The 17,708-nt window shown below is 46.7% G+C and overlaps 1 protein-coding gene across 5 annotated transcripts in view; it reads left to right on the plus strand.

Moving 5' to 3' along the window:
• Window positions 1–17,708, plus strand: part of LOC129462235 (multidrug and toxin extrusion protein 2-like) — a 145,687-nt gene that overhangs the window by 4,958 nt on the left and 123,021 nt on the right. For 2 of the 5 annotated variants that reach the window (XR_010115662.1, XR_008650799.2), the window contains exons 3-6: window positions 2,522–2,590; window positions 4,357–4,505; window positions 9,762–9,875; window positions 11,417–11,484. Coding sequence is in view for 1 of the 5 variants with exons in the window: in XM_055242043.2 (XP_055098018.1) it covers window positions 2,522–2,590; window positions 4,357–4,505; window positions 9,762–9,840 (297 nt within the window). In the remaining 4 variants the exon portion in view is untranslated. Of the gene's footprint in view, window positions 1–2,521; window positions 2,591–4,356; window positions 4,506–9,761; window positions 10,101–11,416; window positions 11,485–17,708 lie in introns of those variants that run through there. The other 3 variants (XR_010115663.1, XR_010115664.1, XM_055242043.2) reach the window with 2 other exon arrangements.

Below are 17,708 nucleotides of genomic sequence, written 5' to 3' on the forward strand. Positions count from 1 at the left end.
CAGAGTAGCAATTTTTGTTCTATCTTTTATAAAGTTGTGTGTTGTAAGCGAGAGGTCTAACGTCAGAGCTCAGTTTGATAAAAGCTTGTGACAGCGGAAGCCACGGGGCCCAAGGCCACGGTCCTGCATACATGGGTAGACTGAGCCCCGGGGGAGAATAACACATTTCTCATTTCTTTGTATTGGGAGTATTCAATATCTTCTTTTCTTTTATTTATTTCTTTTTTTTTTTTTGAAACAGGATTTTGCCCTGTCACCCAGGCTGGAGTGCAGTGGCGCAATCACAGCTCACTGCAGCCTCAAACCCCTGGGCTCAAGTGATCCTCCTGCCTCAGCCTTCTAAGTAGCTAGAACCATAGTTGTGTGCCACCATGTCCAGCAAAATTTTTTTTTTTTTTGAGACAGAGTCTCGCTCTGTTACCCAGGCTGGAGTGCAGTGACTCACTGCAACCTCCGTCTCCCGGGTTCAAACGATTCTTCTGCCTCAGCCTTCTGAGTAGCTGGGACTACAGGCATGTGCCACCACACCAAGCTAATTTTTGTATTTTTAGTAGAGACAGGGTTTCACTGTATTGGCCAGGCTGGTCTTGAAATCCTGACCTGAGGTGATCCACCTGCCTCGGCCTCCCAGAGTGGTGGGATTACAGGCGTGAGCCACCACACCTGGCCAATGTCCAGCTAATTTTTAAAATTGTTGTAGAGATGGGGTCTGGTCATGTTGCCCAGGCTTCAGTATCCTTCCAGCTATTTGAAGCTATCTGTGATTGTTTCCTGCAGTCATCCTACAGTGTGGTGGAACACAGGAGCCTATTCCTTCTAACTGTAACTTTGTATCCTTTAACACGTCTCTCCCTATCCCCCCATCCCCCTGCCCTCCTATGTGACATTTTTTTTTTTTTTTGAGACAGAGTCTTGCTCTGTTGCCCAGGCTAGAGTGCAGGGGCACAGTCTCGGCTCACTGCAACCTCTGCCTCCCAGGTTCAAACAATTCTTGTGCCTCAGCTTCCTGAGTAGCTGGGACTACAGGTGCATACCACCACTCCTGGCTAATTTTTGTATTTTTACTAGAGATGGGGTTTTGCCATGTTGACCGGGCTGCTCTTGAACTCCTGGCCTCAGGTGATCTGCCCACCTTGGCCTCCCAAAGTGCTGGGATTACAGGCATGAGCCACCGTGCCCAGCTCTGTGTGACTTTTTAAAACACAAAACTTTTCATAAATTGGCATGCTTTACCTTTCTGTTTTCCTGGCAGTCTGAGGGGTTTGGGAGCTTTAGTCATGCCCCTCTCCCCTGGCTGGAATTCAATGTCACTGTGTGGGTATATCCTCATTGTGCCACAGCCCTCCTGGGACACGGTTAGATGGAGACCCTGGTCTCATGGGGTGCCACTGGGCAGTATGTGTATGGCCTGTCAGTTATGTGGTGTGGCTGGAGTTTGTGTTCACCAGGCCAGAGTCATGGTCAGTGAAGAAGCTAACTCACCTGGGGCTGCCATCACCACTAACCGTGAGACCCAGGACGCAAACGAAGGTCTTTCAGCCCCTCGCCATGCATGCCTCTTGTGCCCTAACTGCGGGCTACTCTATGTGCCCTTGGTTGTCAGGGACTGGGTGAGGTCTGGTCAAGAGGGTGACACAACTAGTCCTCTTCCTCACTGGAGGAGTAAAGCTTGGGATCTGGAGCCAGACTTCCCAGACTCAGGTCACCATCTGAGTAACTTGGGCAAGGGGCATACACTTTGTGTAACTCAGGTTACCCAAAACAAAAAATGAGATGAGTGGTCCTAGCACCATGTACATGAGGGGCTTAGGGCAGTGCCTGGCACATAGTATGTGCTCAATAAAAGTTTGCTGTTATTATTACTAAGTGCACATCCTACTGGCAGATCGGGGCATCACCTTTAGATGTTAACCACAACTTATTTATTTTTTATTTTTTTGAGACAGGGTCTCACTCTGTCACCCAGGCTAGAGTGCAGTGGTATGATCTTGGCTTACTGCAACCTCCACCTCCTGGGTTCAAGCAATTCTCTTGCCGCAGCCTCCCGAGTAACTGGGATTACAGGTGCCCACCACCGTGCCCAGCCAATTTTGTATTTTTAGTAGAGATGGGGTTTCACCATGTTGGTCAGGCTGGTCTCAAACTCAAACAAGTGATCTACCTGCCTCGGCCTCCCAAAGTGCTGGGATTACAGGCATGAGCCACCGCACCTGGCCCACAATTTAACCTTAAATATAGAAATTATAATGTGCTATACTGTTTAAGAACAACTAGGTTTCATATTTCCCCAGTTGACAGAAGGTGGTTATCGTCCTTTAGTTAGAAGGTACATTTTTGTTCAATAATCAATAAGGATAGATGTAGACACCCATTTGATCTAAAATACAGCATACATCTGTGAGTTGCCCTTTAGAGACAAGCTTGTTGAGGTTCCTCCATGAAGAGGGAGCTGTCTGATGTGACCCTGAACTGGCGTCGTCCCCTGAAGGTCTGCCACACCAGGTCTGTGGTTCTCTTGCAGGTGGTGAACGTTACTGGGATTGCAGTTGGCACTGGCTTAGCCTCAGCTTATGACACCCTCATGTCTCAGGTGAGGACCACCCTCCCCCACATACCGTTTTTTGACAGTTAACTTTCATAATAGAGACTTTCTAGGACCATCCACCCTATGGGTTTTGTTGCATTTTATTTGTCAAATACAGATGGTCCCTGACTTAGATTTTTAAGCTTCGTGATGGTACAACAGTGACACGCGTTCAGTAGCTGCACTTCAAGCCCCATACAACCATTCTGCTTTCCACTTTCAGTACTGTCCAGTAGATTCCATGAGATAGTCAACACTGTATCACAAATAGGCTTTATCTAAGATTATTTTACTCAGCTGTGGGCTAATGTAAGCATTCTGAGCACATTTAAAGTGGGCCAGGCTAAACTGTGATGTTTGGTAGGTTAGATGCATTCAGTGCATTTTCAACTCATGACATTTCTAATTTACAGTTGTGAGGTAGCTAGGTAGCCCATTGTAAGTCATGGAGCATCTTTTAAAAAAAATTATTTTTATTTTTGGAGGCAAGTTCTCCCTACGTTGCCCAGGCTGGGCTTGAACTCCCAGGCTCAAGAGATCCTTCTGCCTCAGCCTCCCATGTAGCTGGGACTACTGGAACAAACATCTGTACACGGCTGCTAATTACTGGAAATACAACCAGGGTCAGCCGGGTGCAGTGGCTCACGCCTGTAACCCCAGCACTTTGGGATGCCAAGGCAGGCAGATCACCTGAGGTCAGAAGTTCGAGACCAGCCTGGCCAACATGATGAAACCCCATCTCCACTAAAAATACAAAAATTAGCCAGGCACGGTTGTGGGTGCCTGTAATCCCAGCTACTCACGAGGCTGAGGTGGGAGAATCGCTTGAATCCAGGCGGCGGAGGTTGCAGTGAGCCGAGATCTAGCCACCGCACTCCAGCCTGGGTGACAGAGTGAAACTTCATCTCAAAAAAACGAAAACAAAAAAACAAACCAACAGAGTCAGCTTGACTAGTGCTATCCTCTGGGGCCACCTGATCAAGGGCATTTTGTCCTTTGTTCCTCCCAGTCTGGTTTCCCATGCCCTAAAATCGCCCTCCCTGACTGCCACCCCTCCTTCCCTGCTGGCCTCTTTCAAGCCAAGCTTCTTGAAGGTGTTCTTTGCACTTGAGCCTGGCCTGCACTCCTGACTCAGCCCCCATTGATGCCTTGTTCGTTCCTGCCCGGCCCACTGGGCCTGGCCTCTTCCCAGCCTCCTGTGACAAAATCCTCAGGTGAGCACTTGGCCGTCCTTAATCCACTTGGCCATCACTGCTTTTTAGAGCACTGCCTTGGCCTCCATGACCTCCCACCCCCCGAAGTTCTTGCCGCCCTGCTAGCTGCCCTTCTCAGCCTACAGTGGATGCTTTTCTTCCACTGCACCCTCCCCCGGTATCCCTGGCCCTCAGAGTCCCCCACAACTTCACCTTCTACCACGGCACATGCTCTTCTGCAGCATCTGTCTGCCCCCCATGTTGAAAACTCTCTTTTAAGCTTCAGTTTCTGCTGCCTATGCCCTCCATGTTAACAGTCCCAGCTCCTGGGAGCAGGGACACATTGTCCAAGGACACGTGTAAAATGCCACAGGGGCCAGCTAGCTCACTGGTTGTCCCTGGCTCAGAAGCTCCCCCAGTGCTGTCAGCTGTTGGTGGGGAGGGCGGGAGCAGATGGTGGGAAATGGGACTGCCTGGGCGGCGGCGGGTGGGCGCCCCTGGGAGGGGTTGCTTGTGGCATGGGCCCCCAGCCTGGGCCCGCCTGGCATATGCTGTTAGCAGTGCATTTGTTTCCTCAAGTCCTTTGGAGGCAAGAACCTCAAGCACGTGGGGATCGTACTTCAGAGAGGGGTCCTCAACCTTATGCTGTGCTGCTTTCCCTGCTGGGCCGACTTTGTCAACACCAAGCACATCCTCCTGCTCTTAAAACAAGACCCCGAAGTCTACAGGTGAGGTCCCCAGTTTCTCAATCCTAGGTTAAGAGTAGGTGGCTATCTGGTCATTGTACCTGTGTAGACATTTTTGGCCAATTACATGTCTTGATCCCTTTCAAAAATGAAAGCTGGCGGGGCGCGGTGGCTCACGCCTGTAATCCCAGCACTTTGGGAGGCCAAGGCAGGTGGATCATCTGAGATCAGGAGTTTGAGACCAGCCTGGCCAACATGGTGAAACCCTGTCTCTACTAAAAATACAAAAAAATTAGCCAGGCATGGTGGTAGGTGCCTGTAATCCCAGCTACTTGGGAGGCTGAGGCAGGAGAGTGGCTTGAACCCGGGAGGCGGAGGTTGCAGTGAGCCAAGATCATGCCATTGCACTCCAGCCTGGGTGACAAGAGCAAAATTCTGTCTTAAACAACAACAACAACAACAACAAAACAACAACAACAACAAAAAATGGAAGCTGTGACTGTGGGCCACAGGGTCTGGGGGCTGCAGGGACCACCTGACCAAGGGTGACAAGATACAGGACCAGGGTGTTGGGTGCCTGGCCTGTCTCCCGTTCACCGAGTCCCTCCATTTTGCTGTCTGGCAAATGCACAGAATATTTTTCCCCTGAAGTAGAATAGCAGTGTAATCGCCTTCGTGTATGACTTTAGAGTTGGGTTTTTTCTTTAACCTATAATTCCAGTGTATTCTCTGGTAATGTCCTTGGGGTGCATGCTCCTTTCTAGAAGACTGTCTCGCTCACTGTTAGGTGACCCTGACACTTTCAAATGGTTTCTGAATTTTGTCCAAGTTTTAGTTCATTTTGCTGTGTTCACTCCATCTTTCATGCTAAGAATGAGCTGAAAAATCGAAAGTGGTCAGACTTCCCCTTAGAGAGCAGACATTTAGTAGACTTAGTGTCATGTTTGTGTAGGTTGAAGAAAAACACTTAAAGTTGTTATTAAGTTTCTCTCATTTTTAGGCTGGGTGTGGTGGCTCATGTCTGTAATCCCAGCACTTTGAGAGGCTGAGGCAGGAGGATCGCTTGAGCCCAGGAGTTTGAGGTTACAGCGAGCTATGATGGTGCCATTCTACTCCAGTCTGGGCATCAGAGCCAGACCGTGTCTCTAAAAAGTAAATAACTTTTAATTTTAATTTTTAGAAAATACTCTGTGGGTTCAATTTGAAGACAATATGACCAGCAACTGTTTTAATATTAACTGAAGACTATTTTGTTTGTTTCTGCATAGCCCAAATTTATGTGCTGATTTTCATTCCTGCCCTTCCTGTAAGTTTCAAGGCTGTTGTGTCTCATGACATGAAGCAGCTCACACGTGTCACCCTGCACATGCCCATTCCCCCCGCTCTTGTTTGTTTCTCCATCTTGGCGCAATTCATGCCAAAAGCCCGACATGTATTTCTTGGCCCTGTCGTCCCTCCCTTGCTGACTCTCAGGACATGAACCACTCTGATGTCCAGTAGCTTAAAGACAAAGATTGGGCCGGGCGCAGTGGCTCAGGCCTGTAATCCCAGCACTTTGGGAGGCTGAGGCGGGTGGATCACGAGGTCAGGAGATCGAGACCATCCTGGCTAACACGGTGAAACCCCGTCTCTACTAATAATACAAAAAAAATTAGCGCCGGTAGTCCCAGCTACTCAGGAGGCTGAGGCAGGAGAATGGCGTGAACCCGGGAGATGGAGCTTGCAGTGAGCTGAGATCACACCACCGCACTACAGCCTGGGCAACTGAGGAAGACTCCATCTCAAAAAAAAAAAAAAAAAGACAGATTGATGAGGGGAAGACATTTCCTTCCTGATTCCTTGTTCTATGGTTACTTCTGATTGCAAATCAACCAGAATGTTTCTGGATCATCTAGGAAATTTGGGGAGTGCTGCATTCGGGCACCCTTGGAGCCGTTCGAAATGTCAAGATGGTGGCTTCTGCCTCAGCCAGTTGGAGTCTGCCTGCGTCAGTTCTTCAGGGAGTACATCTTTTATCTACTCTGGAAAATTCCAAATAGTGCCCTAGCATTGTCTCATGTGAGTGAGGTTCTCTGAGATCACACATCAAGGGGAAGTGTCTTATTTAAGATTAAAAACCGGAACTAAACTAAACCATTGGAATTTATATTAGTGAGAAGTGTTTGTTTTTCTGTTTAAACTTACAGGCAGCATTCTTGTTCCAGCCGCAGACAAGATATTTACAAAGTCAGGTATAGATTATTTTTATAATTTTTACTCCATAATCCTGGAAATGTCTAGTAAATATTTGTAGGGAATGTTCTATAAAAGTAATTCATATTTTTCTCCCGGTAATTCTAACCTAGAGTTCTTTGCCTGAGAGATTGAGGCCTTGTAGGTGAATTTTGTCTAGCCCAAGAGAGATGGCTGTATCAATCCATCCCATTCCCCTTTCAATCACCACCACCCGCTTCTCTCTGCAGCCCTGCCCCGACCCCTCCCCTCTCTTGGGGCTGGTGCCAGCTTTGCATCTGGCCTGAGGCCTGGCTCCTGTGCTTCTGCTTTAGAGAGGAGGGTCTGGGGTCCCTATAGCCACTAGGGAGCAGTGAAGGAGTCTGAGGGCAAGATTTGGGTGGACAGTGGGGAGAAGCAGAGCTCTGCCTCCCCGGGTCTCTTCTCGTCCATCTGAGGCTGCAGCCCTCTTGCCTTGCCCAGCTTTGGTAACAAAGCTGTTTCAATGCTGGGAAGAAAGAGAGGTTTTACTGAAAGAAAATGTTTGAATAGACAGCATAAACAAAAGAAATGAGTGACTGGCACCTACAACAATAGGGTGAACATGTTCTGCACACCTGCTATGAAGCAGGCATTGCTGGGTGTCTTGCACGCAAGAACTTTAGCAACTTGGCTCAGATATCTTCCAAGCTGCCTCTCCTTCACTTCATGCCAGGGCCCATTTGCCCTTCAGGAGGTTTTTTCTCTCTGCTGCTGTTCTGGAAACTATGACCTACCAGGTTTATTCAGAAGCAGTTGCAAGCTTCTGGTTGGGATAGTCAGGTGCTGCACCAACGGGGGAGACTAATCTGGTCATCTGAGCTCCTGACCATTCCAGTCCTGAGTAACTTTGCCATCATTTAAACTGTTCCCTGTTTAATTGTAAGTGTTCACTTGACAGGCTAGCTAATTAGCTTTCGAAAATATGAATGTTTTCCTATTTGTTTGGGGGTTTTAGGGCATCATCATGCCTCAAGTTATTACCAGGATTGCAGCTAATGTCATCAATGTGGGCATGAATGCCCTCTTGCTGTATGCCCTGGACCTCAGAGTGGTATAAGTCACGACCCCTGCATTCAACAGATACTGAATGTCTGCTGTGTGCTGTCTCCTGTCCCTAGGACTGGGGATAGCAAGAGTGAAATTGTCTGGTAGAGGGAATATGGACAGGTGGACAGGCAATAGAGTTGGGTGGTCAGGTGGTCTGTGTGCCAAGTGAGAACTGGGTGCCACAGGACCCCACAGGAGAAGCAGCCGGCTCAGGCTGTTGGAAGGAAGGTCAGTGGGTTAGTGGGTGTAGAGATAGGGATGGTGCCTCGGAAGAAGCAATGCGTAAGTTGATTGTGTGTTGAGCTGGAGTTTGCCTAGAGAAGGGAGTTGCTGTGGTCTGTGAAAGCTGAAAGGGGCCACCCCAGCAAAGACAGAGTAGGGCAGACACCTTAGGGATTCTCCTAGCATCTTGGAATTGTAAGAAACTGAGCCCAATTGCATCCTTATGAAGCTTGAGGAGATGAGGGTCCCAGAAAGAAAGCACTATCAATTCATCTGTCCCTCACTGGGGGACACTTCTGTGCATGGAGCCAGAGCCAGGCTCCTCAGTATGGCTAGAAAATCTTTAAAGGCTGGCTGAGGATGGAACATAAGAACACATCAGCGAAACACACCTTCTGTCAGAAAGCTGGACGAGGCGCTGGCCCGGGAACCTGGAGTCACACAGGGAGGTGTGAGCACCAGTTGGTTGACCCATGTCCAGAAACAGGAGGCCTGGGCCACCCAGGTTCTCCTGGGAGGTGGACCTCAGAAACCATCTCATAGAAGTTTCCCCAACAGATGTACACAGGGAAGCTTGGGGATGGGGGGAAAAGGAGAAGAAAATTTAGGAATGGATTAACAAAGGGTAAAATGGAGGATTGGGTAGGGGAGTGGAATGGAAAAATAGACAAGAAGACGGAGTCCTTGGCTCTGTATGCCAGAGCGGGGCATGGTTCTATTTGTTGTGATAAAATATGACCTATGGAAGACGCTCCAAGGTTATTTTCCAATATAAAGATGTTGAGCATCTTTTCATATATTTGTTGACCATTTATATGTCATCTTTGGAGAAATGTCTCTTCAAGTCTGTTGCCCTCCCTTTTTTTAAATCAGGTTACTTCTTTTTCTGTTGTTGAGTATAGGAACTTTTGTTGTTGTTGTTGTTGTTGTTTTGAGATGGAGTCTCGCTCCGTTGTCCAGGCTGGAGTGCAGTGGTGCAATCTCGGTTGACTGCAACCTCCGCCTCCCAGGTTCAAGCGATTCTCCTGCCTTAGCCTCCCGAGTAGCTGGGATCACAGGTGCCTGCTACCACGCCTGGCTAATTTTTTGTATTTTTAGTAGAGACGGAGCTTCACCATGTTGGCCAGGCTGGTCTCCAACTAGTGATGTCAGGTGATTCACCCACCTCGGCCTCCCAAAGTGCTGGGATTACAGGCGTGAGCCACTGCACCTGGCCATAGAAATTTTTTATGTATTCTGGACATTATGATATCCAGATATCCTTATATGATTTGCAAATATTTTCTCCCATTCCATGGGTTGCCCTTTCACTCTGCAGATTGTGTCCTTAGATGCATACAAGTTTTATCTATGTTTACCTTTGTTGCTGGTGAGCACTATGTATTTTAAAATATCCACATTGCTATATATACATCAGTTTTGCTTTTAATCATAATGTGCATCTATCATATTTTATTCCTCTAGTTCCATGTTGTCTCCCACACCCCTCAACTAACGTCTGCCACAGGGAATATTCTATATGTTTTTTTATAGAGGTCTACAAAAATCCCTCTGCCATTTATACCCAGGAGTAGAATGTGTGGGTGAAAGGGCATCTACTGAGTCTTGCCAGCTTAGTGCCTGCCACCTCAATCCGTTTGGCATCTTTATATTTTGCTGGAGAACTGAGGTTGCGCCTAGTCTCTGGCCATTTGCAGGGTACAGGTATGTGAAATAGAATTGTTGGTGCCAGAGACTGTTGAAAAGCAAACGCCTGTTTTCCTTCCTGTTCCCTAGGTTGGACAAGGGAGTGCTTCCAGGAGTGGGGCTCCTACATCCACCTGGTTATTCCCAGTATGTTCATGGTGTGCATTGAGTGGTTGGCCTTTGAGATCGGAAACTTCCTTGCAGGTTTGTCAGCAGTTCAGCCGAAAGCTGTCCTCAGCCTGGCCAGTCATGTCTCCAGAGATTCCCAGGAAGCTCCAGCTTTGCTTCTTTGTCCTGCCTCATTTCATCAGGCTCTCATGGAGGTTTTCAATATAGGTTTAAGCCCTCATCCCATCATTAGCAGACTCAGGTTGGGTGGGGTTTTGGCTCTACTGCAGCACTCTTCATTTTGTAAGTGAGGAAAGGGAAGCTGCCAGTCAGAAGTTTGTCAGAGGTCACCAACTGAAGGAACAAAAGCCCCACCCCAGGCCTCATGAACTAGCTTATGCCTCAGCTGACTTTTGCCAGCTATCAAGCCAAATTGTTTTTTAATTTTAATTTTAATTAATTTATTTTTTTGAGACAGAGACTCACTCTGTCACCCAGGCTGGAGTACAGTGGCGTGATCTTGGCTCACTGCAACCTCCGCCTCCCTGGTTCAAGCGATTCTCCTGCCTCAGCCTCCCAAGTAGCTGAGACTACAGGCATGCACTTCCATGCCTGGCTAATTTTCGTATTTTTGGTAGAGATGGGGTTTCACCGTGTTGGCCAGGCTGGTCTGGAACTCCTGACCTCAAGTGATCCACTTGCGTTGGCCTCCCAAAGTGCTGGGATTACAGGCATGAGCCACCATGCCCAGCCCAAGCCAAATTTCTAAGAGTTGTATGTACACAGGGTGACTGATTCAGCCCTGTCTTAGCCATGGCCTATGTTTCTGTTGGAACTGTAATAATTTTTGCCATAGATATTTACCTTAGCCATCTTATTATTAATAAAGTAACAAACAGTCAATGCAGAGGGTGACAGTGATGACGTTGCCATTTCCATGGACACTTGCACACATCAACAGTCCCATCAGCTATCTGTAGAGTTCTGCAGCCTTCCGCCTCCTCTCCCACCATGTGACCCCATGTCTCTCTAGGGAGTGACTTGCAACTCTAACAGCCTCTCTTTTTTCTGCTTTTTGGGGGTGGGGGTAGGGTCTCAGTCTGTCACCCAAGCTGGAGTGCAGCAGTGCAATCACAGCTCACTACAGCCTTGACCTCCTGGGCTCAAGTGATCCTCCGGCCTCAGCTTCCTTAGTAGCTGGGACTACAGGAAGGTGCCACCATGCCCAGCTAATTTTTTTTTTTTTTTTGTAAAGATGGGGGTCTCACTATGTTGCCAGGCTGGTCTCAAACTCCTGGGCTCAGGTGATCCTGCCACCTCAGCCTCCCAAAGTACTAGGATTACAGGTGTGAGCCACTGCACCTGGCCATTCTTTTTTCTACTTTGAACCTGATGTTTTATTCCCTGGTGGGTAGGGATTTGTAGAATGAGCCTGTGTTAATCTGAGCTGCCTGAGATCGTGGTCATGGTAACTGCTCAGGGAAGGATGTCTGGGCTTCTCAGCACACGTGGTGAATTCTGCCACCAGGTTATGCTTCTTGGGGGCATTCTTGGATTCTCTCAAAATAAGTTCTAGTTTCATAAGGAAAATGTTCACATACTTTTTGAAATGTGTTGTGTGTGTGCTGACGTTTCAGGACTGATTGACGTGATGAAGCTTGGCGCTCAGGGCATCATCTGTGAGCTGGCGTCAGTGGCCTACATGGTAAGAACTCGGGTGAGACTCAGGCCGAGAACTGGCCCCTTCTCTGCTTAAACCTGCTGCACCACTGTCATTGCATTCACTCAGCAGATGTGCACCATGGGAAGGGAGGAACCAGGCAGCACAAGTGAGAGAGGACAGTGCAGTGGGGACAGCATGGACAGGGGCCAGATGCACGGAGCTGAGTGCTGGCCATGTTGTTCCCCAACTGTGTGACCTGGGCTTCTTACTTAACCTTTCCAAGCTTTAGTTTCCTCATATACAAAATGGGGGAAAAAAAAAAGCCTATTTTGAAGGTGAAGATTGAATGAGAATGCATGCATATGCAACACTCACCACGACGCCTGGCACATACGTTCACCTGACATGGAGTTGATGTGGTGCTAGGATGCAGTGGGGCATGAGATGGGGTCAGCTCCTGCCCTCTGTGGCTCGTGGCCCCATAGGGAGACAGAGATGAGCCAAGTACACGGATGAGTGAGAGCACTGTAAATGTATGTGATAGGTACCATTAAAAAGCAAAAGCAGGGCCAGGCGTGATGGCTCACGCCCATAATCCCAGCACTTTGGGAGGCAGAGGAGGGCAGATCACCTGAGGTGAGGAGTTCAAGACCAGCCGGACCAACATGGTGAAACCCGTCTCTACTAAAAATACGAAAAGTAGCTGGGTGTGGTGTGCACGCCTGTAATCCCAGCTACTCAGGAATCTAGGCAGGAGAATTGCTTGAACCTGGGAAGCGGCGGTTGCAGTGAGCTGAGATTGTGCCACTGCCCTCCAGCCTGGGTGACAAAAGTGAAACTCCATCTCAAAAAAAAAAAAAAAAAAAAAGCAAAAGTAGGACTGAGATGCATGGAAACAGAGATGACACCTTTTTGGCTTGGATAGTTAGGAATGGTCTTTCTGCATTGCTGTTTAAGCTGAAACTTGAAGGATGAGAGGAGCCAGCTTGGGAGCCTGTGCACAGAAGCCAACTGCTCAGCCTGGGCCAAGGCTCTGCAATGGGTCCAAGCACCTGGTGTGGATGAGGTGAAGGGTTAGTGAGGGTAGAGGGAGACTGGAGGCAGCATGCAGGGCCTGCAGGCTCCAGAAGGAAACAGCCATTCTTGGTGCCATGTAGAAGTGGGCTTAGAGGAAAACAGGTGTGGGTGGGAGTTGGGAGGGCAGAAGGAGGCTATTGGAATCATCCAGATGAACAATCAAGAGGCTGCTGATGGGGGAGGAGAGAAGGGGGTGGATCAGTTATGTGTAGAGGCAGAATCGACAGGTCATGATCAGGGTTTGGTTGTGGAATGCAAAACAATGAAGGAGAAGGGTCACAGACTGCAGAGTTTCTGGCTTGAGCAACTGTAGTGGTAATGCCTGTTGCCTTTTGATGCTTTTTGAATGTCCCAACCCAGTGCAGATATCCCCTTTGTTTTGTTTGTTTCTTGTTTTTGTTTTGTTTTGTTTTTAAAGATCAACTGAGGCCATCTCGGCAGTGGGATTATGGGCCATTTTTGTTTATACACACACACACACACACACATATGCGTGTATATACTATTATTGACTGTACAACAAAAGCTAATCCATACGAATATTTATCTGTACTAGAAATTCTTAATATTGCATAGCACATATATTCATTCATTGGACATGGCACATTTCAGTCAAGAAATCCCTTGTCAACATGGATATCCCCTGGCAGATTTTGGTCTCTTAATCTACCGACCTCCAGTAAATCATCATCCAGCTCTGGAGTGCTACCCTCCTCACTCCGGGACCATAACACTTGGGGGTGACTATCCTGAAACTATACCTGGCATCTGGTTCTTACTTCAGGGCCATAAAACTAAGATCACCCACACGTTCCCCTTAAATAAGACATCTTGATGGACTAATGACTATCACCCTATTAACCAGTCACGGGAGCGCTGTCATGCTTGGGTATTTCTAACTTTGGGGGATGCTATCACTCACCATTGCGGAAGGCCTAGTCCCTTCTGAATCTGCCGTAGATGAACTTGGATTTGATTCCTGCCAAATCAATTGTAGAAGCTGAGCTTATATTGAATATTCCAGGCTGGCATAATAACCATAAGGTATTAATTAATTCATGCTTGAAAGACATAACATTAATCAATAGGCACGTATGCTCATGCATGTCCACTCACTTTCAAGAACTATTTCCGATTAAATCCGCAACCCCCCATCTCTGACTTTACCGTCAACCTAGGTAAGTGTACCTGCACCAAACCCCCAAAACAAGAGACTAAAATGTAACCCAGTCAGAGCCCAGAAATCATATTTTAACCATGAATACCCCAACAGCTGCCCCTCGATCGATGTCATTTTCCTAAAAATCTTAAGACCCTCCTACTAAATTAAGCCTCCATTTTATATAATAAATACAATAACTAAATTTCTACCCTAATACTGATATAATACCTTGAGCATACCCCTCTGAAAGTGGTACCCCATATGCCATACCCTAAATCAATTATATCCGAATTATGAGTAGTCCTCTCAGCCAAACCTCTGCCAATTCAACTTTAAAGACCCTGAATTCCCAGAACTGTAAACGACTATTTATACTTACTTCTTTCCTTCTCATATTTTAATTTTACACTCAAGTATTTATGCAGTTAATGTAGCTTAATTATTCAAAGCAAGACACTGAAAATGTCTAGATGGGTCTGCACATCCCCATAAACAGATAGGTTTGGTCCTGGCCTTTCTATTAACTTTTAGTAAGATTACACATGCAAGCACCCCTGCCCCAGTGAAAATGCCCTCTAGATCATCCAGATCAAAAGGAGCAGGTACCAAGCATGCACAAATGCAGCTCAAAACACTTTGCTCAGCCACAACCCCAGGGGAAACAGCAGTGATAAATCGTTAGTAATAAATGAAAGTTTAAGCTATACTGATATCTAGGGTTGGTCAATTTCGTGCCAGCCACCATGGCCATACGATTAACCCAAGTTAATAGAACTTGGCATAAAGAGTGTTTAAAGTCTGGCCTCAATAAAGCTAAACTCCATCTAAGTTGTAAAAAACTCCAGCTGAAATAAAATATACTATGAAAGTGGCCTTAATACCCTGAAGACACAATAGCTAAGACCCACACTGGGATTAGATACCCCACTATGCTTAGCCCTAAACTCTAATAGTTACATTAACAAAACCATTCGCCAGAATACTACAAGCAACAGCTTAAAACTCAAAGGACTTGGCAGTGCTTTATATCCCTCTAGAGGAGCCTGTTCTATAACTGATAAACCCTGATATACCTCACCACCTCTTGCTCCCAGCCTGTATACTGCCATCTTAAGCAAACCCTGAAAAGGTTGTAGAATAAGCACAAGTACACACATAAAAACATTAGGTCAAGGTGTAGCTCATGAGATGACAAGAAATGGGCTACATTTTCTATACCCAGAAAGTCTCACAACAACCTTTATGAAATCTAAGGGCTCAAGGAGGATTTAGCAGTAAACCAAGAGCAGAGTGCTTGGTTGAATAAGGCCATGAAGCACGCACACACCGCCCATCACCCTCCTCAAATATTATTCTAGAAATTACTATTACTAAAAACTCTGTACACACATATAGAGGAGATAAGTTGTAACATGTTAAGCGTACTGGACAGTGCGCTTGGACAAACCAAAGTGTAGCTTAACCCAAAGCATCCAGCTTTCACGACCTGATTTCACGAAAATTTCATCACGACCTGATCACTTTGAGCCAACTCTAGCCCCAAACCTCACTAAAAATATTATCGAACTATCTTAATCAAGCCATTTCCCTTAGACAAAAGTACAGACGATAGAAATTTTTACCCTGGTGCAATAGACATAGTACCGTAAGGGAAAGATGAAAGAACTGAATCAAGCATTAAAAAGCAAAGACAAACCCTTATACCTTCTGCATAACGTATTAACTAGAAATAACTTTACACAGAGAACCATTGCCAAGTCCCCCCGAAACCAGATGAGCTACCCAAGAACAGCTGAAAGAGCGCACCCACGTATGTGGCAAAACGGGGAAGATTCATGAGTAGCGGCGATAAGCCTACTGAGCCTGGTGATAGCTGGTTGTCCAAGATAGAATCTTAGTTCAACTTTAAACTTACTCACAGAACTACTTAATCTCCCTATAAGTTTAACTGTTAATTGCCGGGTGCGGTCGCTCATGCCTGTAATCCCAGCACTTTGGGAGGCCAAGGTGGGCGGATCACGAGGTCAGGAGATCAAGACCATCCTGGCTAACATGGTGAAACTGCGTCTCTACTAAAAATACAACAACAACAAAAAAATTAGCTGGGCGTGGTGGCACACGCCTGTAGTCCCAGCTACTCGGGAGGCTGAGGCAGGAGAATGGCATGAACCTGGGAGGTGGAGCTTGCAGTGAGCCGAGATTGTGCCACTGCACTCCAGCCTGGGTGACAGAGCAAGACTCTGTCCCAAAAAAGAAAAAAGGTTTAACTGTTAATCTAAAGAGGGATAGCTCTTCAGACCATAGGAAACAGCCTTCCTACGGAGAGTAAAAAATATTACCACCATAGTTGGCCCAAAAGTAGCCACCAATTAAGAAAGCATTCAAGCTCAACATCTAACTATTTTAAATTCTAATCACTCTACTGAACTCCTAACATCACACTGGACAAATCTATTACTTAATAGAAGCAATAATGTTAATGTAAGTAACATGAAGATATTCTCCACTGCATAAGCTTACATCAGATCGGAATAACCCACTGAAAGCCTAATATTAATAAACGATATAATAAGCATCCTAGGGCTGGGCGCGGTGGCTCACGCCTGTAATCCCAGCACTTTGGGAGGCCGAAGCGGGTGGATCACACGGTCAGGAGATCGAGACCATCCTGGCTAACACGGTGAAAGCCCGTCTCTACTAAAAATAGAAAAATTAGCCGGGCGTGGTGGCAGGCACCTGTAATCCCAGCTACTCAGGAGGCTGAGGCAGGAGAATGGTGTGAACCCAGGAGGCAGAGCTTGCAGTGAGCCGAGATCGCACAACTGCACTCCAGCCTGGGCGACAGCCAGACTCCGTCTCAAAAAAAAAAAAAAAGCATCCTATTATTTATACTGTTAATCCAACACAGGTATGCTCTAAGGAAAGATTACAAAAAGTCAAAGGAACTCAGCAAATCTTATCCCACCTGTTTACCAAAAACATCACCTCTAGCATTACCAATATTAGAGGCACTGCCTGCCCAGTGACATATGTTCAACAGCTGCGGTATCCTGACCATGCAAGGTAGCATAATCACTTGTTCCCTAAATAGGGACTTGTATGAATGGCCACACGAGGGTTCAACTGTCTCTTACTTTTTTTTTTTTTTGAGATGGAGTCTCACTCTGTTGCCCAGGCTGGAGTGCAGTGGCATGATCTCAGTTCACTACAAGCTCCGCCTGCCAGGTTCACACCATTCTGCCTCAGCCTCCCGCGTAGCTGGGACTACAGGCACCCAACACCATGCCCAGCTAATTTTTTTTTTTTTGTATTTTTAGTAGAGGCGGGGTTTCACCGTGTTAGCCAGGATGGTCTCGATCTCCTGACCTCGTGATCTGCCTGCCTCGGCCTCCCAAAGTGCTGGGATTACAGGCGTGAGCCACCGTGCCTGGCCACCTGTCTCTTACTTTTAATCAGTGAAATTGACCTATCCATGAAGAGGCGGATATAAGACGAGAAGACCCTATGGAGCTTTAATTTATTAATGGAAATAAAAATTCAAAAAAAAAAAGCCTACAGGCCCTAGCCTACTATCCCTGCATTAAAAATTTTGGTTGGGGTGACCTCGGAGCATAATCCAACCTCCGAACAACCTAAACTAAGACTGCACTAGTCTAAGCGAGTTAACACACATTGACCCAATAATTCAAAGGGTTTACATGTCAATGGAATAAGTTACCCTAGGGATAACAGCACAATCCTATTCTAGAGTTCATATCGACAATAGGGTTTACGACCTCGATGTTGGATCAGGACATCCTAATGGTGTAGCTGCTATTAAGAGTTTGTTTGTTCAACGATTAGAATCCTACATGATCTGAGTTCAGATCGGAGTAATCCAGGTCGGTTTCTATCTATTTAACATTTTTCCTAGTATGAAAGGACAAGAGAAATAGGGCCCACTTCATAAAGTGCTCTCACCCCATAGATGATGCTATCTCAGTCAAACAAATTATCACACATCCAACCCAAGAACAGGGTTTGTTAA

Source organism: Symphalangus syndactylus, chromosome 14, assembly GCF_028878055.3.
Source record: "Symphalangus syndactylus isolate Jambi chromosome 14, NHGRI_mSymSyn1-v2.1_pri, whole genome shotgun sequence".
NCBI lineage: Eukaryota > Metazoa > Chordata > Mammalia > Primates > Hylobatidae > Symphalangus > Symphalangus syndactylus.